Genomic DNA, 25,517 nt, shown 5'->3' on the forward strand with positions numbered 1-25,517 from the left:
TTTCAATCCATACAAAGCCTTGTGCCATCTATAGACTTTGTGTTCTTGATCTGGAACTATGAAACCAGGAGGTTGAGCCACATATACTTCCTTGTCTATTAGACCATTTAAGAAGGCAGATTTCACATCCATTTGGCAAATTAACCACCCTCTTGAACTTGCAATAGCTATGACAAGCCTTATGGTTTCTATTCTGGCCACTGGTGCAAAAACTTCTTCAAAATCCAAACCTTGTTTCTGCAAGAATCCTTTTGCAACAAGTCTTGCCTTGTGCTTAGAGACAGTTCCATCAGGCTTCAATTTCAGTTTGCACACCCATTTTACTAGGATAGGCTTATTGTCCTTTGGCAATGATGTAAGCTCCCATGTGTCATTTTTTTCAATGGAATGAATTTCTTCCTTCATTGCTTCAATCCAACATTGTTCTTTCATTGCTTGATCAAATAAGACAGGTTCCATCTCAGCTAACAGTGCCATATGCACAAAATCTCCTTCATGATTGATTTCTGAATCACCAAAGACTTCATAGTCTCTGAACCTTGTTGGTAGATTCCTTGATCTCTGAGGTCTATCAACTACATCAGGCTGCTCCTCATTGTTTGCTTGAGTTTCTATTTCTGGTTCTGAGTTGTCAATCATCAACTTGGCTGGTTTGATTGATACTGCATTGTTCTCTTCCCAATTCCAGGCTTCACTCTCTATAAACCTCAGATCCATGTTGTATGACACTATGTTGGTCTTAGGACTATATACTTTGTAGGCCCCTGTTGAGTGATAACCCAAAAAAATCAGTTTCTCACATTTATCATCCAACTTCTTCCTCCTACTATCTGGTATATGTTTGAAGCACACAGATCCAAACACTTTGAAGTGACTGACTTTTGGCTTGACTTCTGTCCATGCTTCTTCTGGAGTCTTGTTCTCCAACCTCTTAGTAGGACATCTATTCAATATGTAGGCTGCTGTTGTTACTGCTTCTGCCCAAAACTTCTTTGGTAGTTGTTTTGTCTTGAGCATACTTCTTGCCATGTTCAACACAGTTCTATTCACCCTCTCAGCTGCTCCATTGTGTTGAGAAGTGTATGGAGCAGTTATCTCATGAGTTATGCCTTCAGTTTTAAACTCTTTCCACACTGCTTTTCTGCTGCTGCTTTGAAGCTTTTGAACTTGGCAAACACATCACTTTTCTTTTCTATTGCATAAATCCAAAGCTTTCTTGTGAAATCATCCTTGAAAGTCACAAAATATCTGCTTCCTCCAAGTGAATCTGTTTCCATAGGGCCACATACATCAGTATAGACCACCTCAAGTGGTTGAGTGGTTTTAGTTGGAATTTGTGAGCAGAATCTGTTTCTGGTTTGTTTGCTTGCAATGCAATCATCACATACATCATCTGAGGCTCTGAAAGTAGGTAATCCTTGGACCATTCCACCTTGGCTTAGTACTTCAAGACTTTTGAAGTTAAGATGTCCAAATCTTTGGTGCCAAATCCACTTCTCATCTGTTATGGATCCTAAACATTTTTTATCACCAAGCTGAATGCCAATCTTAAAGGTCCTGTTTTGTGCTAGAGGAGCTTTCAAGACTAGCACTCCCTTTTTGTTGAACACTTTGAGCATCCTTTCTTCTAATCTCATCTTGTACCCTTTCTCAAGCAATTGTCCAAGACTTAGAAGATTGCTCTTCATTCTTGGCACATATAGCACACTTGAGATGTATGAAATTGATCCATCCTTCTTCTTGATCATTACTTTGCCAATTCCTTCTGCCTTGATGATGCTATCATCAGCAAACTTGATTCTGGTTTCAATTGAGTTGTCTAATGTTACAAACCACTCCTTGTTTCCTGTCATGTGATTAGAACATCCTGAGTCAAGATACCAACTACTTGAGTTCTGTTCTTGTTGATTTGTCACCATGAGTAGAGCACTGTCTAATTTATTGATTTCTTGACAAGAATCAATGCTTCTGGCCATCAATAACACTTCTTCATCTGATTCCTCATCTTTAGCTAGCTTTGCTTCTGCTTCCTTAGCATTGAAGACTCTTCTCTCCTTACATTTTGAAGCAAAATGTCCCCAATTCCTGCAGTTGAAGCACTGAATTTTGCTCTTGTCCTTCTTGCACATTCCAACCACTTGATTACTCCCTTTCTTGGCTCTACTGACTTCACCAACATTACCCTGGTTGCTATAGTTAGTTTTCTGTTGTGAGTTTTGTCCAGGTTTCGAATTGTCAGTTTCAAATCTCCTACCACCTTGCCACTTTGCCTTGTCTCTTCTGAATCTATCATTTTGTCCAAGACCTCCTTTCTTCTTGAATTGTGCACTCAAGGCATGATCTGCTTGTCTGTAGATCTGCCTCTCCATGAATCTTTGCTCATGCACTTCTAAGGACCCTTGCAGTTCATCAATTGTTAGGTTGTCAAGGTCCTTTGCTTCTTCTATTGCTGCTACAATGTGATCAAACTTGGGATGGAGAGTTCTGAGAATTTTCTCCACTGCATGCTGTTCCCTCAGTGTCTCTCCACACCCCTTCATCTGATTGATCAATCCTCTTAGCCTGTTGAAGTACTCAGCTATTGATTCTTGTTCATCCATTTGCATAAGCTTAAACTGTCTTTTGAGTGTTAGCAACCTCACCTTCTTAACTCTCTTTCTTAGCATTGAAGACTCTTCTCTCCTTACATTTTGAAGCAAAATGTCCCCAATTCCTGCAGTTGAAGCACTGAATTTTGCTCTTGTCCTTCTTGCACATTCCAACCACTTGATTACTCCCTTTCTTGGCTCTACTGACTTCACCAACATTACCCTGGTTGCTATAGTTAGTTTTCTGTTGTGAGTTTTGTCCAGGTTTCGAATTGTCAGTTTCAAATCTCCTACCACCTTGCCACTTTGCCTTGTCTCTTCTGAATCTATCATTTTGTCCAAGACCTCCTTTCTTCTTGAATTGTGCACTCAGAGCATGATCTGCTTGTCTGTAGATCTGCCTCTCCATGAATCTTTGCTCATGCACTTCTAAGGACCCTTGCAGTTCATCAATTGTTAGGTTGTCAAGGTCCTTTGCTTCTTCTATTGCTGCTACAATGTGATCAAACTTGGGATGGAGAGTTCTGAGAATTTTCTCCACTGCATGCTGTTCCCTCAGTGTCTCTCCACACCCCTTCATCTGATTGATCAATCCTCTTAGCCTGTTGAAGTACTCAGCTATTGATTCTTGTTCATCCATTTGCATAAGCTTAAACTGTCTTTTGAGTGTTAGCAACCTCACCTTCTTAACTCTCTTTCCACCAGTGTAATTCTTCTCCAATATTTCCCAAGCCTCCTTTGAACAAGATGTTGCAGAAATCTTTTCAAAGTTGGCTCTATCCACACATTGGTGGATCAAGAAGATTGCCTTGCAATCTCTCTTGTTTGCTTCCCTATACTCCACTGAGTTCTCATCAACCATTGGCATACCAGCTTTCACCACATCAAGGCATTCTTGAAATCCAAAAATTGCCTTCATTTGAATGCTCCAATGGTCATAATTCTTCCCATCAAGAATTGGAAGATTCATTGCAAACCCATTTGATGTTGCCATTCTTCTAGCTAAACCTCATAATTCCCTACTGTCTTGTAGCTTCGTTTTCAATCTGTGAGCTTCACTTCTTGAAGCTTCTTGCACCCAATCTTGGCACCACCACAGACCCTGACCGTATAGCTCTGATACCACTGTTGAAGTTTGAAAAATCCAGAAGCTCAATTCCTTGCCTCTGGTTTTGTTACAGAAAACAGAAAAGGAAAGTAAATGAAGAATAGAATGAAATCGTGTATAGAGAAGAGAAGAATTGGAGTTTGTGAGAGAGAATTATTGAAGGAATGAATTAGAATTGAGAAAGAGTAAACCTTGCAATGATTGAATGATCAAAATCTCAATCATTCTATTTTTGGAATGCATTAACCACTTTTTGAATTACAACCTTCTATTTATAGAAGGATTACAACTAACTTCTAATTAGCAATGAATTACAATTTAACAGTACTAAGCCAATTGAAAATTTTCATTTATTTAAAAAAAAATCTAAAAACAGAAATTAATATTTTAATATTATTTCATAAACTTTGATTGGTCTAGAACAATGAAACATTGAAGTCCACCACCTTTACACAAACAATGATTTATGTTGGGAATTGTGGGGGCATGTGTCTCACACAGTCTTAAAACAACTATACCATACAGAAATAACTTTGTTCCATTTCGAATGTACTTCTTGCAATATTTTTAAAATATGAAACAATTAAATATTATTGTGTTGGAAGTCCCTCTATTTTGAAATTTTATTCTTGTGGAACCATATTACTATTTTTATATATGACTTGCGTTTTGTAAGGTTGAATACAAATTTTGGTTCTACTAAAAATATATTATTACATTTTGGCTAAGTAATTAATCTATTTTGGAGTGTGGTTGTTTCTTCTAACAAATGTCGTTCATAAAAAATGAATATTTGACTTTTTGGTCATCCTAAAAATATAGCAGATCTTATACTATTAGACTAATATCTTGTTGGTAGGTTGAATATTAATTGAATCACATTAATAATCAATATTTACTTATATTAAAATATGTAATTTATTTTTATCATATAAATTTTTGTATACATTGCCCCACAACTTGAAATGTCTAAATATATAAAACAGCACCAACAGTTAGTGCCCTCTGACATATTTATTCATTATTTGTGAGTTAAGTTTTAATTAGTAGAGAAAAAGTGAAAAAGAAAAACTTTAAAATTATGAAATACATTTATAATATACATTTCAAACCTTCCTTATTCATTTATCCTAGCAAATAAACTCTCTTTTTTTATGTAAAATTGTATTAATAAGAAGTACCAATGGTACAAAATTTATATGGGAGGCCAAATAATCACATAATTACAACAAGAACTTAGAAGTAATAAGAAAGTAAGCATTGTGGGTTACAATTCCATTAGTAGTATGACATTATTGTGTTGTCAGTTCTTCCTTTAACCCAAAGTTATAATTTCACATTTACAGTCTCCATAATTTGTGAAAAAGGGTCTTAGTAGAGTTGAATATGATATCATTCCTTACTAACCAAATTGATTATATTATGGATAGAGTCATATGATGCTGCATAATTTCATGTTTAATGTCTAGGTTAGACTGAATGTCCTGATTGTTATGTGTAGTATGAATGATCTGGTTATGCTTTAGAGAAGGTGTTGCAGTGATGTGATGCAAGGTATTCTTGCTGAGGTTTATTGTTGCTGCAAGTTCCTTGTTTATGGACCATAATTGGTTGATATAGCCTGATGAATGTTCTTGACTAGGTGCTTTCTGTATTAGAGTTTGGCTGGTTGGATCTTCTTGTTGCTGAAGTTGCTCTTATTTGTCTAATATTATAATTTATTTTGATCCTATATCGGATGAACCTTTGTATATCTGCTTATTAAGAGATATACAAAGAAACACAATAATTTTATTCATACTCTTTATTTTTCGAATTTCAATACTTTGAAAGAGTGGTGAGTTACTTCAGCTAGAACAATATTTTTTTGCCTTAATTAGAGTGTAGGGGTATGAGTTCAATTGTCACAATCGAAAAACTAAAATGTTAATATGTTTTGTAAAAGTCATGACTCACTGAACATATAAATTGTGGTTTTGAACAATTAAGATTGTGAGTTGTGATTGTATTTTTCAGCAATTTTCCACAATTCCAATATACCTAACATGAATGTAATATCTTTGTTTCTATCTTTAATCATATTTATATTGCTAAGTGGGGAAAACTAACACCATTATCATATTTCGTAAAATTTTATATTTAGAAGCAAAACTTGATTAGAAGATGAAAAAAATGATAGAGGACTGTATATTGTTTCATCTTCCAATTAATGTGACTGTATATTGTATAAGAAAGTAAACCAAACTACATGTATTTACCATGTTTTCTTTCTACTTGATAGGTCAATAAATGGTAAAATAAATTGATTTGTAACAATTACATCAATGACATGAACTCTATATATATATACCATGCCATTTCACTCAACATTACATCATTAACACTTTCTAACTATTTTCACTAAGAAAAACACCAATTTGTTTTTCACAATTTCCAGTTCATAACACAATGAGCAAACCAATTGGCTCCATTTTCTTTCTCTTCCTTTTTTCTATGCTCCTCTCCAATTCTGGTGAATAATTCTTGGTTGTTAGGGTTTTATTTTTTTTGTTATTGTCCTTTATGCATTTCTTTGATGGGTTTGCTTGAATTTATGGACTACAACTTCACAATTTTACTGACAAACAAAAAGTACTTTGTAAACTTAGTTGTCTTCTTATGCAAAGATTACTATTACTTATAATAATAAATTAATTGCATACAACAATTATATTCCTTTAATTTATTTGCGATTTAATTATATGAATGATGTTGGATTTTATTTGTTTGTGCAGAAGGGCATTTGAAGTTTGCTGATGGAAAGGTGTAATAATAAATTTAACTCTCAAATTTAAGTATCTTAATATATAAATTCTGAAAAGCTAACATTTTTAATTTTATTTTCAATTGGGTCATGAAATATAGGTAGCCCAAAACAGTAGTAGCTGGTGTATTGCAAAATATTCAGCAAATGATACAGAATTGGCAAATATCATTGTCTCTGTTTGTTATTTTCTCTTGGATGATTGCAATATTATTCAACCAGGTGGATCTTGCTTCATTCCTAACACTCTCATAAACCATGCATCTGTTGTCATGAATCAGTTCTATGCAAAGATTGGAAGAAGCTATTGTTCTGATCTCATCACTGTCACTGACCCAAGTAAGTTATTTAATTATCTGCTATATATAACTAGAGAAAAAATGTATACACCGACATTGTAAAAATTTATATATTATCAGTCTATCATTTTCAAACATTATTGACTCTTCAAGTATTAATGAATTATGGGTGATGTACCGATTTCGTTTAAATCTTTACACGATAGTGCATATATATTATTTCACTCATACAACTACCTCAATTATAAGTATTATATGTGTGTATGTTGATAACTAGGGCAAATTCTTTTTTATTTGCAGGTTATGGTTCCTGCAAGTATGCTTAAAGGGAATAATCTCTGCAGATAGACATCTTATTTAGATAAAATAATTATCATGCAGATTTAGTTTTATGAGTACTATAAGTTTGATGTGATGAAATGTCATCAGGATATTATGATGTGGTGAAATGTATGAAACTTTTACTTAATAAAAAGTTATTGGATTTGATTTCATGTCTATTTGTTCTATTGAGAAGTTAGTAGTTTATTATGGCCTTCTGAATTGAATTAGTAGTTTACTTAACATAAAATAGGTAAGTTATTAAATTATCAAAGATAAACTAAATTATGTGATAAATTGCCAATCATGAAAAATAAACTAAATCTCGTGAAATTCAACTAAATTAGAGCGGATATGTATTTGTGTGCAATTTACATAAAAAGAAAATTAAAACAATAAGAACATAAAATAAAATTATAATAATATTTTAAATTTAAATTTTTTAAGACACTATTTAAATTAAAAATCATTTTGAATCATTTATTATTCTAAAGATTGTGTGAGGAATTACCGTGAAAACATATTCAACTACTTCTCCCCAAGGCTCTTCCCTTCTAAAAAGGATATTTATCCCTCAAATACTTTATTTCCATTCTTTGTAAAGCTTAAAGGTAAAAAAACAGAAAAAAGAAACTAAAAAGATAATTAGGAGTCATCATAAGCTTCATTTTATGTATTTATTTCAACTGCAAACAAAGTTTAATTTATAAGAATGAAAATAAACTTGTAAGACAATAGTGTGCCTTCAATATTGGAGCTCAAATTATGTTAGAGAGTCAAATAATGAATTATGAGAAAAATAGTTTGATAACTTTTAAAATTATCCTTAGCCTTTATGCATGAGGTTAAAGAATTTAAAAATATGAATGCTTGAAACTTCCGTTTAGATAAAGAGGAAGAATTCACTTAATAAGTTTAAACTTACTTACTCATCATCCTAATCATCAATTCTAGGAAAATTCAATAATTTAAATTAGCGAATAATTATTAGGTATCCCTAAAATTGATGCCTAAGATGATATTCTTGGAATAAATGAATCTCACTCTCTCATAAATAAAGAACTTGTCTTTTTATTTTTCCAATGTATCCTATCTTTTTCTGGTGTCTTAAACTTAATCTTAATTCCAAATGATAAGAAACTACTCTTAATCTAATCCCATATTATAATTGTATTTTTAAGCTTCATATTGTCCCATTGTCTTCCACATACTTATATAAAAGAAAATACAATCTTAGAAAAAGCCTTGAGCTATCTTTTCTATTCCGAGTATATGTAACTTTTAGATATATTTCTATTTCTTAAAAACAAACAAGAAAAAAGAGATACGAAGATAGTGACACTCAAACGAGTGCATGTTGTGAATCAGAAGATGATGAAAATTAGAAGAAATTCACATGGCGATTAAAAGAAGAAATATTCTCACTTCCTTGTATGTACAATTGTACATTAGTGTATATATATGATTTACTTATTCAGGAAAAGTAAATAAAAAGAAACGAATCATCATTTATTTTCCTACACACTTATTCAAACTGCATATCCGAAAATGCCACTATATAACTGTGAGTGGGACCATATATACACATTTGTTGAATCGATATATTGACTTGTTTAATTATATCGACAATATAACTTTTTTTTATAATATCAATTCATCATTTATTATTTATATATTAGTCATTGTTGATTGTCAAATAAAAGTAATCTAAAATAATGGTGGAAGATGTGCCGTCAGTATAAAAAATATTAGAATATTTAGTCATTTAAATTATATAATATTTATGTTATTGGAACTTTTGTATATATTTATATCTGAATATTAGAATAATAAAATAATAAAATCTAGGAATAATAAATTAATATCTTCACACTCATAATCCCGTACCTATACAAAAAGCCATGAAAATAAATTGTTCATTAAAATTGAATATGTGAAAATCAACTATTCTTATTAAGAAGTGGTGTTGAATATGTGGGTCATAAAATAAAAAATATTTGTTATAACAAATGTTATTGATTTGTATATCTATACTATTTAAAACCCAAAATAACTACACACTGTAGTGTAATTTGTGGTCTCACTATTTTCTATTTTTTACTAAAAAACCATATATAAACCAATATTCCTCTCCAACCAATATATATTCCATATTATTTGGTTAAATATTTCTTCTTACATTATAACTATCAGTTTTGAATGTCGAACATAAATATTTAATTTTGTAAATCGAACATTACACAATTCGAATAAGTTCAACTATAAATTACAAATATTTAACATAAATATTATACTTGACATTTATGACATACAATTGAATTCCATATCCTTGAAATTTGTCTGTCATTTAATAACATTTCATACTGACATTGTTGAATGTGTTGTTAAAACACAATTATGACCTACTAATACTATTTTGATTTTTATGACGATAACATTTTAAATGAAAAGATATTAGATGAGGATTATATGTTCTACTTTGTGTTTTAAAGTCAATTAAAAAATTGTATTTAATTAAAATGAAAAATCATACCAACAGAAATTAATATTTTAATATTAGTTTGTAAAATTTAATTAGTTATAAATAGAAAAATTGTGGAAGAGAAAATCCTTGTCCAAAAAGTAAGGTGTTGGCATGGTTGATAACTAGAGTTGTGGATGCTTAAGGCTCTTCTGATCATGTATTTTCTTAATGGATAAATTTATTTGGATTTTCTTTATATATTAAAAAATATTTATGAATCTTTTTATCTATATTTATATTTAACAGCTAAAATGTATTTGGGCTTTAATATAATTGAAGTGTCTGGGACATTAGTTCAAATATTCCACATGTGGTTGTTGGTATGAAGATAGTATGAAAATTAAAAGAAACGCACGTGATGATATATAATAATCAAACACATACTTTGGAAATTCTGAGGTATAATATTTTGAGTGTTATAAAAACCAGTTCATGTCGGCCGATTCAACTAGTAAACCAATTTCAATACGGTACAATAATTATAATGATCATGCATATCATAACGATTAAAATCGGCTAAAAATAGTCAAAATTGGTCATACTGACCGATTTTTAATTGAACATACTGATATATTACTATTCTAATACCTTAATTAATTTGATGACTAGTACGGTATTAATAACACTGTTATTTTCTATTACAAGTTATTAACAAAAGAGAAAAAAAAATTCACTTCCAGGTATTTATTTTAGTATATATGTGATCTTATTATTCAAAACAAAAAAATTAAAAAGAAACTTATAGCACGTCTCTTCTTATACACTTTTTCAAACTGCATATTCCGAAAATGTGACTAAAGAATAGATGGTTCAAACCTTATTTTATTTATACAACACTTCATTCAATTCATGTATAGTGTTAACAGCATTGTCTGTTTTATATTTGACTAGTAAGTAACATTTTATCTTTCAAAAATCTTTTTGACTATAAGTATATTTAAAAAAGTTGTCAGTTATCACCTTAATCATGATTTCTGGGTTTAATTAGGGTGTGAAAGATATCCATATGTAATGGTTGATATGAAAATATTGAAATCAAAATAATTGGTGATAGTCAAAGATATACTAGTCATTTCAGAAACTATATCCGTATAATTGTAATGCTCATTTTGGTGATTAAAACTTTTTTTTTTTGTATCAATTTAATCCTTGAAAAATAAAAATACAGGCTAGTATTTAAAAATTGTAAATGTGAGTCAAGTCTTTATTATGTGTGAATAGGGTCATAAAAATGCTAAAAATAATTAATTTTATTCACATTTCATATTTTTGAAAATTACTTTTAGGTTTTCAAATTTTTAATTACCAAATTATACTAACAAAATTTCAGAAACCACTGTTTTGATACTGGGTATAGTAATATTTTCTCCTCCAAGCTGTCAACCAAAAAAATTTAGAGTAAACTGTGACTTCGGTTTCTCACTTTACACGGGTCCATTACTTTAGTTCTGAAGACTATGAAAATTTCAATTTAGACCTTTGTTCTCATAAATACTTGTAAATTACTAATACATTTGCACGACGTGATATTTTTGCATCATGATTAAGAAAATATATATTCATATAGTTAAGAAGGTATATATATGTTATTCGTGCACTCACATGTTTAAAAATATATATGTTACCGTGTATTCGTATTGTTAAGAACACACATGTGACTCGTGAATTCTTAGGGTTAAAAACAGACATGTAACACGTACATTCCTATTGCTAAAAACACACGTGTTACTCATGTATTCGTATAGTTAAAACACACATGTTACCATATATTCGGATTGTTAACAACATATGTGTTACATGTGTATTTGCCTACAAAAACACATAAGAGAAACAATTGACAAATTCGAATTTGAATTTTCTGATGAAAATAGGAAACCAAAACATACTACTATGTGAATTTTTTGAAAATAAATATTTTTAAAAGTTGTAGAAAATAATGATTTTTTTCAATTTTAAATTTGATTTTTTTAATAAAAATAGAAAAATCAAATCGTGATACTATATGAGTTTTTTTATTACAAACATATTTAAAAGTTACAAAAAAAACTTCAATTTTGAATTTGATATTTTTTAATTATTATCATATTTCTTAAATTTCAATATCATTTTATTTGTTTTTTTATTAATTCTAACATGCATATTATTGTATGACATGGGGAAAGGAAATGTCTTCTGAAATTCAAGTTTTATTTGACGAAAATAACATTTTCTTTGGACAGTTGTTACAAATATAGGCTGTATAGTTTAGTCTTCTCATTAGCCTTTTAGTTCATACAAGATAGTAGAAGATAAAATATAGTGTGTGAGAGTTCACTATAAGAACATGAAGATCTTTTAGAGGGGGAAATAAATGAGAGGGTGCCATGTGTTTATGATGACATGACAAAAATATTTTTTTATTATATATTTAATAGATAGATTATTTGATGAAAATAACATCTTCCTTGGACAGTTATCATAAATATAGGGTGTCTAGTTTAGCATTTTCATCAGTCCTTTCAATTCATACATATATAGTAGAAGATAAAATATAGTGTGTGAGAGTTAACTATAGGATCATTATTATATTCCTTACATTTCATATCATCTAATTTGTTTTTTTACTAATTCTAACAAGCATATTATTGTATGACACGAGGAAAGAAAATGACTTTGGAAATTCAAGTTTTATATGACGAAAATAGCCTTTTCTTTAGACAGTTATAACAAATATAGGATGTCTAGTTTAGTCTTTTCAATTCATACATAAATAGTAGAAGATGCAATATAGTGTTGAGAGTTTACTTTAGGAACACGAAAAACTCTTTTTAAGGGGAAAATAAATGAGAGGATGACATGTGTTCATGATGACATGCCAAAGATATTTTTTACTATATAGTTTGTAGATTATTTGACAAAAATAGTCTCTTCTTTTGGACAATTGTCACAAATATAGGGTGTCTAGTTTAGTTTTTTCATCAGCTCTTTCAATTCATACATATATATTAGAAGGTGAAATATAGTGTGTGAAAGTTTGCTATAACAACATGAAGCTCTTTTGAAGTGAAAAAATAAATGAGAGGGTGACATGTTTTCATAATGATATGACAAAGACCTTTTTCTATTATATAATTAATAAATATGTAGTACATGTTAAAAACAAACATGTTACTATACATTCGCATTGCTAAGAACACAAATGTTACTCATATATTCTCATAGTTAAAATATACATGTTATCCATACATTTATATTGTTAACAACACATATGTTACCCATGCATTTGCCTATTAAAACACATAAGAAAAATAAGTGACAATTTCGAATTTGAATTTTCTATTGAAAATAGGAAACCAAAACATGCTACTATGTGATTTTTTTAAAAGTAAATATTTTAAAAAGTTGTAGAAAATAATGATTTTTTCAATTTCGAATTTTCTTTTTTAATGAAAATAGAGAAATCAAATCATGATACTATATGAGTCTTTTTTATTAAAAATATATTTAAAAGTTAAAAAAAATCAATTTTGAATTTGATTTTTTATTTATTATTAAATTCCTTATATTTCAATATTTCTGTCAATGTAATATTTGACACATCCTTAGACATTTCCAGAGATAAAATTGCAGCTTCACATTTTTCAGGAAGTGTAACTAGAATCTTGTGAACTATCTAGAATCAGAAAATTCATTATCAAGAAGTCTTACATTGTTGGCAATGACTAGAAGTTTATCAAAGTACTCCTTGATTGTTTCTGAATCTCTCATCCTTTGCATTTCAAATTCTATGATCAAATTCATTATTTGCATCACTTTGACCTTTTCATCTTTCTCATATTTTTTGCTTCAAATAGTTCCATATTTCACATGTTGTTTTCAGTGTCATTATTCTGTCAATGGTGGATAAAATAGGTGCATATATACACGTTCTTGCTTTGGACTTTCTTTGCTTCATCTCTTTCTCATTTTTAATTTGTTCAACAGTTGGATTGTGTGGAAGAATTGGAATTTCACAAATCATTAGCATCCAAGAAAGCTTCCTTTCTAACAGTCCATACATGATAAATCTTTCCAATAAACACTGGAGGTGAAAAATGCAGCAGACACTACTTCTGAATTCATTATGTCAATTTTAGACGATAGAATGTAATAGAGAAAGTGATTTGATGGTATTTGGTTTTGGTTTGTGTTTTCTTATCACAGATCCTTCAAGATATAACTCTAGATACCAATTTGTTGGTTATGTAGCAAGCAAAAGTGCAGAGAGAAAATGTGTCATGCAGAATGCGTGATTTTATTCATCAACATGATACATAACTTATATAACATGAAAAAGAAAACTGATGCAGAAAAAATAAATTTGTACATGTATAGTATAATGAGTCAATAGGTACTCCAACATAGTATAAGAAAATATTTCTAACAGTCATATTAACTATTTATTGCCTAATAAATAGAAATATAACATATTTTGAGTCATATTAATCAACAATAACACTTTAATAGAAGTTACATGGGTATTTTTAAGTTTTGGGTAAACATTCACTTTCGTCCATGACTTTGTAGACGTTTGTCACTTTAGTCCATAAAATTATCAAATTTTCACTTCAGTCCCTAGTCAAATCATGATCTTCTTCCATTATATAATATAAACATTAACCAAAGTGACACGGGCCATTTTTAGAAGTAGCAATGAGAATAAACGGTAGGGATAGAAACAGGAATGTAACATTCACCATTTTAGCTTTATGCTTATATATAAATAAATAACATTTCCATACATAAATTTTATAATAAAAATGTCCTATATTTTTTTCAAACTATTTGAGTATGTTATCTTACTTAAGTGAGTGTTCTTCATAAAAGTTGATTGTTAGCCTTAGGATTAACTAGCTAATATATGTACAGTTATGAAATTTACTTCATGATTTGACATGGATTAGTGTTTGAATAAGGTGGTTAGAATAAAAAATATGTAAGAATAATCATTAGTAGAGAAATTATTTGCTATTGAGTGAGCTATCACGGTGCGTGACACAAGTTGGAATGGATTAAACATGTCTCTCATCTGTCCCTAATTATTGATGGGTCAATTTTTAAACTCAAACCCGACCCTAATTAGGATGAGACGTGTGATGGATGAGTCCAAAATAAGATGGATCAAGATAGGGATGAATCCAGGTTTGAAAATGACAAAATGACAAACAAAGATTTTTTTCTCAAATATTTAGGCACGCACAATCAAAATTACCACAATTTGTATATAAACTTAACTAAAACTTGCATCCCACATACATCAGTACATAAACTATAAATCGTAAATTGCATCATTCAAACTAAAAACTATTACAATCACATGACTGAAAATTATAGCAAACATTGAAAATTTGAGAACAATTTAAACTGTCAAGTGTCAATATAAGCTGGAGTGTTCTTGTAAATGATAAAAAACACATGAGAACTGAAATGACAACAACATGTCAATACTCAAAAGTTTACACAAAATGAATACAATAACTAGTTATTAACTGAAAAATAAAACTTAAATTGAAATTCACACAAAGTACACAAAAACTAAAAATTAATTGGTTTTATATCAATCAAGATTCATGGTTGCGTGCTCATCTTGAACTCCTTGTGACTCGGAAATCTTTGTCACCACCTCTACAAGAAAAATAGTCAAAATTACATAATGCATATTTTAATTGAATTAACCAAATAGTAAAAAAGAAGTGAACTCACCTTGAACAACTTTCTCAATGATGTCAAATTGATCAAAATCATTATCTCAAACTTGAAGCCGACGGGTTTAATGAATTTTGAGAACATATGAGAGCTTCAACCATTTTAGGAGACAAAGAGGAAAAATAAATAATAGAGACGAAAAAATAACTAACTCTTAAGCAGCGCAATGTCCTTCATTCTCGTCGCAACAGTCATTTACTATCCAGGAGAATTAAACAAAGAAAAAAGGGCAAGGAATAAGAATCATATGATAAGTGGTGTGGATATGTTGTGTGAGCTTGTAGGTATTTGAGTTTTGTGGGCCGAACATAATGGGTATTAATATGTATTTATTCAATTATTCTTGATATATAACTATAAAGGACGGGTCGGTGATCCAGACAAAGACCCAACCCCGTCATTTTTTGACGACGGGTCTGTCCTTTTTAATCGGGTATGTCTTTTTTATTTATTTGGACGAGTCAGACTCATATCTAAATCATCGGATTGAGACAGGTCTACGAGTCGAGTCAGATCTTGCTCATCCTTGAGTTATGGTTACTTAACTTAGCCACAAATATATAAAAATTAAATTATAATAAATTATATTTTAGTAAAGATAATATGTGAACCATATGGCGGATGCACAACAGCTCATGGTACGTGATTGAGGAGACTACGAAATGAGGAACGAGATCCTCTGTTCCAAAATTATTATATCTCTATGTCCCTAGTTAATCAACATCCTTCAAATAATATATTAACTATATAGTAATAAAAAGTTTTTGACATGTTATCATGAACACATGCCATCCTCTCATTTACTTTTTTCCCTCCAAAAGAGTTTCATATTCCTATAGTGAACTCTCATATACTATATTTCATCTTCTACTATTTATGTACGAATTGAAAGAGCCGATGAAAAGACTAAACTAGACACCCTATATTTATGACAATTGTCCAAAGAAGATGCTATTTTTGTTAAATAATCTATTAACCTACATAATAAAAAAATGTCTTTGTCATGTCATCATGAATACATGTCTCCCTCTCATTTATTTTTTTCCCTCCAAAAGAGTTTCATGTTCCTATAGTGAACTCTCACACACTATATTTCATCTTATACTATCTATTTATGAATTGAAAGGATAATGAAAAGACTAAACTAGACATTCTATATTTGTGACAATTGTTCAAAGAAGATACTATTTAATTTCAAAATTCATTTCCTTATGTCATACAATAACATGTATGTTAAAAATAATAAAAAACAAATAAGACAATCTGAAAAGTAAGGAATATAATAATAATTAAAAAATTAAATTTGAAATTGAAGTTTTTTTTTGTAATTTTTAAATATTTTTTAATAAAAAAGACTCATATAGTATCACGATTTGATTTATCTATTTTTATTAAAAAATCAAATTCGAAACTAAAAAAATCATTATTTTCCACAATTTTTAAATATATTTATTTTCAAAAAAAAATTCACATAGTAAAATTTTAAATTTCACCATTTTTAACTTGTGTTTTTTTTTTAAAATATTTTTAATAAAGTGACATTTTTCATTGAACCGGGATAGGAATCGAGACATGAACTAGAACAGGTGATATTTTTTAATTTATTAATGATATTTAAATGACAATTATGTCCTTAAGATTTAAGTTGAGTTAAGTTAAATAAGATGGACATTTTTGTCCAGAACTCTTGATCAACATTGCTAAAATCCTCCAACTAAAAGGAAGTTTAGTGAATATTAAAAAATTAAATGGGTATTTCTCCAAAAATGAAGATTTGATTTTATTTTTTTCCTGTTATTCTAGTACTACTGGATAGTCTAATGCAGAAGAGAGGTTGTATTCCAAAAATTGTGAGGTATAAATAATTAATAGAGTCATACTAATGATTGTCTTATGGACACTTGGTAAAGAATTAAAAAGTAAAAAAATTACATCAAAATCACAACTTTTAACTTGTTAATCAATGTACTTAAATATATCATTCTCCAACTACAAAAATGTTGTCTTAAACTTTTTAGCTATTATGCACATAAACAATCTTGGAGTTTTATCACAATTTGAAGTAAAAAAGAAAAATGAGATGGTGAAAGCTCCCAACACATCAATTTTCTTATTAATAGAATGACCATAACTTTTTATGGTTCACCAATTAACCTTTGTCAACCTTTTTTCTCGTGCTTTCACTAATAGAAATTAAAGAAAAAAGAAAACCATTCAAAACATTATGACCAAATATAGCCCTTGGACCTTAAAATTTGTAGGAATTTAACCTAAAAAAACGTTGAGCTTCTGGTTTTGATTTGAGTCTCAACTTGCAGAGGGTGTTGGATCAAAATCCAGTGCTCTCTGGGTTTTCACTTTTGAGATTTTCCCACCCCTGAAGACTCCCTCTTCTTGGTTGGTTTTATTCTCCAAAACAAAACAAAACAAAAAACCAACCAAGAATTGCTCAAGAATTTTGTTGCATGCACATCTCTTTCTTCAATTCTGCTTAACTTTTCTACCAACTTGGTTGATTTATGTGTTCTTTTCATCATATATTATGCATGGGGTTCTGTGGTTTCAACATTAAGAAGACCAACAAAGTAATGTTATGGATTTATATATAGATTCTGAAGGTAGCTAGGTAAGGAGTTCTTATTTTTATTTTTTAATTTCTGACTAAACTTTTCCATTTTTAAATATTTTCCTTATACAAACAAATGGTATTTTTAATTTGTTTCTTCCTTTATGAAGATCTATGAATATGAAAAAATCAATTTTTATCATATGTGAAAGCTTAATTGATATATGGATTTTGGATAATGGCTAGTTTATTGGATTAGAATTCTCTTCCCTCCTAGAGAGGAAATTGCATAAAAAACAAAGGGAAAATGTAATATAATAACATTTTTATCCTTAAATATAAAAACATGATCTTCATAGTTTATTTTCCCAGTCTATTATGTCTCATGAGATAAAGTGGCCAAACCTTTGGTTGATACAAAAAAGATTTCTTATATGATCTTGTTGGATTACTTTTTCTTTCAGAAAGTGTTACTTCTTTGAAGATTTGAAGTACCAACACCTTTATAGTGGAAGGTTTTTTGGTACAATTATATCAAAGTGCTTCATCTATATAATGTCTACCAAGGTGAAAGGCCTCCTTAAAGGACTTAGATACATATCCCAAATATTTGGTAAGTACAATCTTCAATTCTCACAAAGAAATTTAAATGGGAAAGTTTTTTTCCTTAACCTCATGCAAATGAGTTTTATTAAACATATCCATAGTTTTTTATTCAAAAATATAAATGTGCACATTCTTTAGAGCATGGAGAAAGAGAGGTGGAAGAGTATAACAATAGTTTCACTTAGAATGTAACTTTTATTAATTAGAAGTTTAGGTATTGATATATTTTAATTTAACTAACTAATAAAATATATCTTCATACTAGGAGATAAATTATCTCTTTTAGACATTAAAATTATGATATGTGTACCATTTTTTCTTATCTTTAGAAATGTTTTTATAGAAAATGATTAAATATGATATATGTCATGATTTTAGTTGTTGTGATAATTCATCTCCTAATATATGGAAATTCTTATTCTCTTTGATGAAACCATTTTTTAGTTGGAACTCCTCTATAAGTTTGCTGTATATATCTTGAAGACTTACTATCCATGCTTTTTCTTCCAGAAGAATTTCTATATTTAATCATAGAAACATTTGAAAAGCTACCATTTATTAATTGTCAATATAAATTGAGTTGCTAAATAAATTATAATAAGTTTAATTTACAGATGAGAAAGAAGATGAAATCCAAATTGGATTTCCAACAGATGTAAAACATGTGGCACATATTGGATCAGATGATCCATCAGCAACTGCACCAAGCTGGGTACTATTCTCATTCTCCCATTCATCTTTTATTTGCTCTAGATTCTTTCTCTTCATGAAGAATGATTATTTTCTTTCTTAATTTTCAATTTAAAAACTTTTGCAGATGAACGAGTATAAATCAGAATCCTCACAAGGAACAGAAAATGACAAGCTGGAAGGTTTGCATACAATACAATAAAATAATATAATATAATAATTTTTTGGTATTATTAAGAGTATTCCCTCAATTTTTTGGATAAGGAACTAATCTTTTCTGGGTTCATGACTAACCCTCCAATAAATGTCGATCTAAGGAATTGACTCGATCTTGAGGATCTAGTAGAGCCTTATACCACTAACCAACACCTTATTGGTTTAATAAAATATAATATAATATATATATATTCCTCTAACACTGCAATTATTAATAAATTGAAAGTATTTTATATTTCTTATGTGGAATTTTCTTACATTCAAATAGTCAGTGGTCTATAATACATTTTGATTAACAATAGAAGATAAATTAAGTGTAATCACAATTCTGATAACAATATTGTGATTGTGAATTTCCTACAACTGCAATATAACTGCAATCACAAGTTAGAAAAGTCTAATAGCTAATTTGATACAATGAAAGACCATATAAGACTATATGCCATAAATACTGCCTAAGAAAATTTATGTCCTTTTCTTTGTAAGGTTAAAATGTAAGGCAAGGAAAAGAGTAGACACACTATGCATATGTAAATTCAAACAAATGCATATGTTAGTTTTATATTCCATTAATATTTAAAGTCACTGATTATGATAATTTATACAAGTAGATTTTGAGTGGTCAAATTGTTAAAACATTTTTAAATCGGTGGTGGTAATTTTTTTTGGCTGTGATGGTATATATATATATATTAAGACTTTCATTTCCAAATATTAAAAAATTTATATCAGCTTTTGTATACCATATAGTATTATATTGTAATTCAATCACTCTTAGCATATAGTATTTTTCAAAATCTTAGTTTTTTTAATTAAAATATCCTTGAAGTAATACTTTGATTTATATGATTCAGACATACATGTTGTTGTAATATAAAATTTGATACAATCTAGTTTTGATGATTTGAATTGTATAAAAGGTACCAAACTTTAACGTACAGGCATGTAATTTGAAATTTAGTAGGAAAACTAATTTAATATTAATTGGATAATACATTAGATGGTAGCATTAAGAAATTTGAGATAATATACCAAAATTTTATATATAAGTATTTAATATTTTGAGAAAATTCATACAAGCAATTAATAATGAGTTTAAAATCTTGACAGTGTAAAGTTTTTTACACTATCAGCATATCATCGATCAATTTTATTAACAGTATGAAAAACACTTACACCGTCAGTATATACATATTAAATTCATTAATAATTTAATAATGAATTATTTTGTGTGAGTTGCAGAACAGCAGAAGAATAATTCAAGTTCAAAAGGGTCAAAGATCCGACATCTGATTCCGAAATCAAGACACCAATCAATGGAGAACAACGAGTCAAATGACTCTGCTAAGAACAAGCAAACACGCCGCCATCGATCATCAGATCCATCCTTAGAATCCTCTTCCAATCATGATTCTTCATCTGGTGGTTCTCGACACTCAAGGAGGAACCGTCGTGGCTCTAATCATGGAGTTGAATCTCCAACGCACGATGGTATGCCACCTACAGCAACAAAACCTCGAAGGAAATCGAAGATGGCATCCTCTGAAGATGGAGGTTCGGAGCGAAAGCCCACATCGACAAGAACTAGCAGAAGGTCGTCCAAAGGGGACTCATTAACTGATAACTCTTTTACGGAGCTTGGGTCTGAAAAGTGAAAGCGGACATGGGTTTAAGTAGAATTTAATTAATTAACTATGATTCTCAGTGGGTATAGATCCAAGTAGAGTTTAAATAATTAATTAATTCAATAATTGGTGTTAATTTCAAGAGAAAGAAAGTGGTGATGCTAATGTGAGAGTCCAAGTGAGGGAGGAAAAGGGGAAAGGAAATGAAGGTGTTTGGGAAGTTGCAAATTACAGATTTTGATTCTTGTTTAATTGGAATTTGACCTCATCATTCCTTTTAATACCATTTTTCCAAACATTCTTTTTCGTCTCCTTATTGTTTATAGATTCCAATTTATTTATTTCAATTATTGAGATGATTATATAGTGTATTTTTAATAATATTATTCAAGGAAACCAAATGGAATGAGTACAATCTAGTTTGGTTTATCGATTTATTTACTTATTCACTTGAAATTTTCTATAAAAAAAAATGAAAAATCGGAAGTTTTTTACTTAAAAATAACGATAAAAATGTTTTCTCCATTAGGCCATTATGGAACCAATGAAATAATGAATTTAGAACAACAATACGCATACTTTGCTTTCTCAAACAGATTGCACACCTCACCTATAGTAAATCTGCTACCAAAGCAAAATTATAATCGCAATATGGACTTGAATGATGGAGAATGTAACAACAAGTTATGGATTAGGGTTGGAAATGAGTTGAACTAAGTCGAACTGAAGTTCAGTTAGGTAACGATTGGTTCAGCTTGAAATTTTATTCAAGTTTGATACGAGTTATTTTGTTAGCTCGAGTTTAGCTCGGTTGAAATTCGCGAAATATTCGGCTCAGTTCGAATTTGGTCATAATTAATTCTTTTTTAAAGAAATATTGTGTATATATAATAACAAGAAATATAAAAAATAAAATGTATGAATCATAATAAATATAAAAAATAATGCATGAATCATAATAAATATAAAAAATAATGCATGAATCATAATAAATATAAAAAATAATGCATGAATCATAATAAATATAAAAAATAATGCATGAATCATAATAAATATAAAAAATAATGCATGAATCATAATAAATATAAAAAATAATGCATGAATCATAATAAATATAAAAAATAATGCATGAATCATAATAAATATAAAAGTTAGTTTATATATTTATATCAAATTAGCTCATGAATCTAACGAGTAGAACTGTATCTATCTTAAGTTCGGTTTGTTTATTTAACAATTTCAATTTTCAGCTTAAATTCGACTCATTTGGTTCATGAACCAAATTTCTTAAACTAAATAATGAATTGAGTTTTCGAACAAACATCGAGTTGATTCGATTTATTGCCAACACTGATATTGGTATAGTGATATAAGAGCAATTAGATCCTTGAGTATGATACTAGGTTAAAAGTTAAATATTCAATTTTCGTGAGTTGACATTTCCTCGGAGAGACAACCAAATATCGCAGAAAGAATAGTTCCTTACCCCTTACCGATATGGTGACACAATAAAGTTCCTTATATCACCACAAAAAGAATGACGGTGTATGGTCTAAATAAAAATAAGAGTAAATTATACTAATACCCCCTGAGTTTTAGCGAAATTATATAAATCACCTTTCACTTTTTTATATCTATACAAACCCCTAATTTTTATATTTTTATTACATTGACCACTATTGCATGAAAAATAAGTGTAATCTTTTAAACAAAAATATGATAAATACAATTTAGTTAAACAAAAATATGTTATATTGTGGAGACAATTCCAAATAATATATAAGTCGATATAGTATAAGAGCGATTTAAACAATATCTCTTTAGAATTGTTGATGCATTTTGTAACAAAAAAATAATAAACATACATTTATTTGTATATTATTTAGATTTGTCTCTACAATTTATCATGTTTTGCTTAACTTAATTGCATTTATCATAATTTTTGTTTAAAAGATTACACTTATTTCTCATGCAGGGGTGATCAGTGTAACGAAAGTATAAAATATATGGGAGGTTTGTGCAGGTGTAGAAAAGTGAGGGGTAATTGTGCAATTTCGCTAAAACTTAGAGAAGGTCCAATATTGAAATAATTTCAGAGATTTTCCTTGACTTTGTCCGTGTCAACAAACAATTCGAAATGCCTCGACTTTTTTAGTATAGGTTCGAGTCAAATAGCAATGATTCGAAGCACTTTACACTATTTCGGAAACCCAAGGACTCAATCGTATGGATATGTAAAATACAGGATTTCCAATCCTAGCAGGAAAAGGGGTGTCGATCTAAGGAATTGACTCGATCTTGAGGATCTAGTAGAGCCTTATACCACTAACCAACACCTTATTGGTTTAATAAAATATAATATAATATATATATATTCCTCTAACACTGCAATTATTAATAAATTGAAAGTATTTTATATTTCTTATGTGGAATTTTCTTACATTCAAATAGTCAGTGGTCTATAATACATTTTGATTAACAATAGAAGATAAATTAAGTGTAATCACAATTCTGATAACAATATTGTGATTGTGAATTTCCTACAACTGCAATATAACTGCAATCACAAGTTAGAAAAGTCTAATAGCTAATTTGATACAATGAAAGACCATATAAGACTATATGCCATAAATACTGCCTAAGAAAATTTATGTCCTTTTCTTTGTAAGGTTAAAATGTAAGGCAAGGAAAAGAGTAGACACACTATGCATATGTAAATTCAAACAAATGCATATGTTAGTTTTATATTCCATTAATATTTAAAGTCACTGATTATGATAATTTATACAAGTAGATTTTGAGTGGTCAAATTGTTAAAACATTTTTAAATCGGTGGTGGTAATTTTTTTTGGCTGTGATGGTATATATATATATATTAAGACTTTCATTTCCAAATATTAAAAAATTTATATCAGCTTTTGTATACCATATAGTATTATATTGTAATTCAATCACTCTTAGCATATAGTATTTTTCAAAATCTTAGTTTTTTTAATTAAAATATCCTTGAAGTAATACTTTGATTTATATGATTCAGACATACATGTTGTTGTAATATAAAATTTGATACAATCTAGTTTTGATGATTTGAATTGTATAAAAGGTACCAAACTTTAACGTACAGGCATGTAATTTGAAATTTAGTAGGAAAACTAATTTAATATTAATTGGATAATACATTAGATGGTAGCATTAAGAAATTTGAGATAATATACCAAAATTTTATATATAAGTATTTAATATTTTGAGAAAATTCATACAAGCAATTAATAATGAGTTTAAAATCTTGACAGTGTAAAGTTTTTTACACTATCAGCATATCATCGATCAATTTTATTAACAGTATGAAAAACACTTACACCGTCAGTATATACATATTAAATTCATTAATAATTTAATAATGAATTATTTTGTGTGAGTTGCAGAACAGCAGAAGAATAATTCAAGTTCAAAAGGGTCAAAGATCCGACATCTGATTCCGAAATCAAGACACCAATCAATGGAGAACAACGAGTCAAATGACTCTGCTAAGAACAAGCAAACACGCCGCCATCGATCATCAGATCCATCCTTAGAATCCTCTTCCAATCATGATTCTTCATCTGGTGGTTCTCGACACTCAAGGAGGAACCGTCGTGGCTCTAATCATGGAGTTGAATCTCCAACGCACGATGGTATGCCACCTACAGCAACAAAACCTCGAAGGAAATCGAAGATGGCATCCTCTGAAGATGGAGGTTCGGAGCGAAAGCCCACATCGACAAGAACTAGCAGAAGGTCGTCCAAAGGGGACTCATTAACTGATAACTCTTTTACGGAGCTTGGGTCTGAAAAGTGAAAGCGGACATGGGTTTAAGTAGAATTTAATTAATTAACTATGATTCTCAGTGGGTATAGATCCAAGTAGAGTTTAAATAATTAATTAATTCAATAATTGGTGTTAATTTCAAGAGAAAGAAAGTGGTGATGCTAATGTGAGAGTCCAAGTGAGGGAGGAAAAGGGGAAAGGAAATGAAGGTGTTTGGGAAGTTGCAAATTACAGATTTTGATTCTTGTTTAATTGGAATTTGACCTCATCATTCCTTTTAATACCATTTTTCCAAACATTCTTTTTCGTCTCCTTATTGTTTATAGATTCCAATTTATTTATTTCAATTATTGAGATGATTATATAGTGTATTTTTAATAATATTATTCAAGGAAACCAAATGGAATGAGTACAATCTAGTTTGGTTTATCGATTTATTTACTTATTCACTTGAAATTTTCTATAAAAAAAAATGAAAAATCGGAAGTTTTTTACTTAAAAATAACGATAAAAATGTTTTCTCCATTAGGCCATTATGGAACCAATGAAATAATGAATTTAGAACAACAATACGCATACTTTGCTTTCTCAAACAGATTGCACACCTCACCTATAGTAAATCTGCTACCAAAGCAAAAT

The 25,517-nt window shown here is 29.4% G+C and overlaps 4 protein-coding genes and 1 long non-coding RNA gene across 5 annotated transcripts; 3 read left to right on the top strand and 2 right to left on the bottom strand.

Moving 5' to 3' along the window:
* LOC109363608 lies at positions 2,647-3,582 on the bottom strand. Its single transcript, XM_019609859.1, has one exon. It carries the CDS (start codon positions 3,580-3,582, stop codon positions 2,647-2,649), a length of 936 nt encoding a protein of 311 aa, XP_019465404.1.
* LOC109363609 (glucan endo-1,3-beta-glucosidase-like) lies at positions 6,145-7,124 on the top strand. The gene is made up of 4 exons (XM_019609860.1): positions 6,145-6,208; positions 6,471-6,499; positions 6,601-6,838; positions 7,099-7,124. Exons 1-4 carry the CDS (start codon positions 6,145-6,147, stop codon positions 7,122-7,124), a joined length of 357 nt encoding a protein of 118 aa, XP_019465405.1.
* LOC109363433 lies at positions 17,870-18,505 on the bottom strand. The gene is made up of 2 exons (XR_002109491.1): positions 18,386-18,505; positions 17,870-17,979 (listed from the first exon to the last, which is right to left on the bottom strand). It is a non-coding gene; the product is annotated as an uncharacterized LOC109363433 (long non-coding RNA).
* LOC109363432 (CRIB domain-containing protein RIC1) lies at positions 18,439-21,349 on the top strand. Its single transcript, XM_019609695.1, has 4 exons — positions 18,439-18,546; positions 19,154-19,251; positions 19,357-19,411; positions 20,688-21,349. Exons 1-4 carry the CDS (start codon positions 18,489-18,491, stop codon positions 21,098-21,100), a joined length of 624 nt encoding a protein of 207 aa, XP_019465240.1. The 5' UTR covers positions 18,439-18,488; the 3' UTR covers positions 21,101-21,349.
* Positions 21,109-25,157, top strand: LOC109363610 (cylicin-2-like). The gene is made up of 3 exons (XM_019609861.1): positions 21,109-21,112; positions 21,214-21,279; positions 24,490-25,157. Exons 1-3 carry the CDS (start codon positions 21,109-21,111, stop codon positions 24,906-24,908), a joined length of 489 nt encoding a protein of 162 aa, XP_019465406.1. The 3' UTR covers positions 24,909-25,157.

Source organism: Lupinus angustifolius, chromosome LG13, assembly GCF_001865875.1.
Source record: "Lupinus angustifolius cultivar Tanjil chromosome LG13, LupAngTanjil_v1.0, whole genome shotgun sequence".
Classification (NCBI taxonomy): Eukaryota; Viridiplantae; Streptophyta; class Magnoliopsida; order Fabales; family Fabaceae; genus Lupinus; species Lupinus angustifolius.

Coding starts and splice junctions, on each gene's coding strand:
- LOC109363608 (XM_019609859.1), bottom strand. CDS start 3,582: ATGGCAACATCAAATGGGTTTGCAATGAATCTTCCAATTCTTGATGGG.
- LOC109363609 (XM_019609860.1), top strand. CDS start 6,145: ATGAGCAAACCAATTGGCTCCATTTTCTTTCTCTTCCTTTTTTCTATG. Junction 6,500..6,600: donor TGAAGTTTGCTGATGGAAAG/GTGTAATAATAA, acceptor CATGAAATATAG/GTAGCCCAAAACAGTAGTAG. Junction 6,839..7,098: donor CATCACTGTCACTGACCCAA/GTAAGTTATTTA, acceptor TTTTATTTGCAG/GTTATGGTTCCTGCAAGTAT.
- LOC109363432 (XM_019609695.1), top strand. CDS start 18,489: ATGTCTACCAAGGTGAAAGGCCTCCTTAAAGGACTTAGATACATATCC. Junction 18,547..19,153: donor ATACATATCCCAAATATTTG/GTAAGTACAATC, acceptor TTTAATTTACAG/ATGAGAAAGAAGATGAAATC. Junction 19,412..20,687: donor AGAAAATGACAAGCTGGAAG/GTTTGCATACAA, acceptor TGTGAGTTGCAG/AACAGCAGAAGAATAATTCA.
- LOC109363610 (XM_019609861.1), top strand. Junction 21,280..24,489: donor AAAGGGGAAAGGAAATGAAG/GTGTTTGGGAAG, acceptor ATTTTGTGTGAG/TTGCAGAACAGCAGAAGAAT.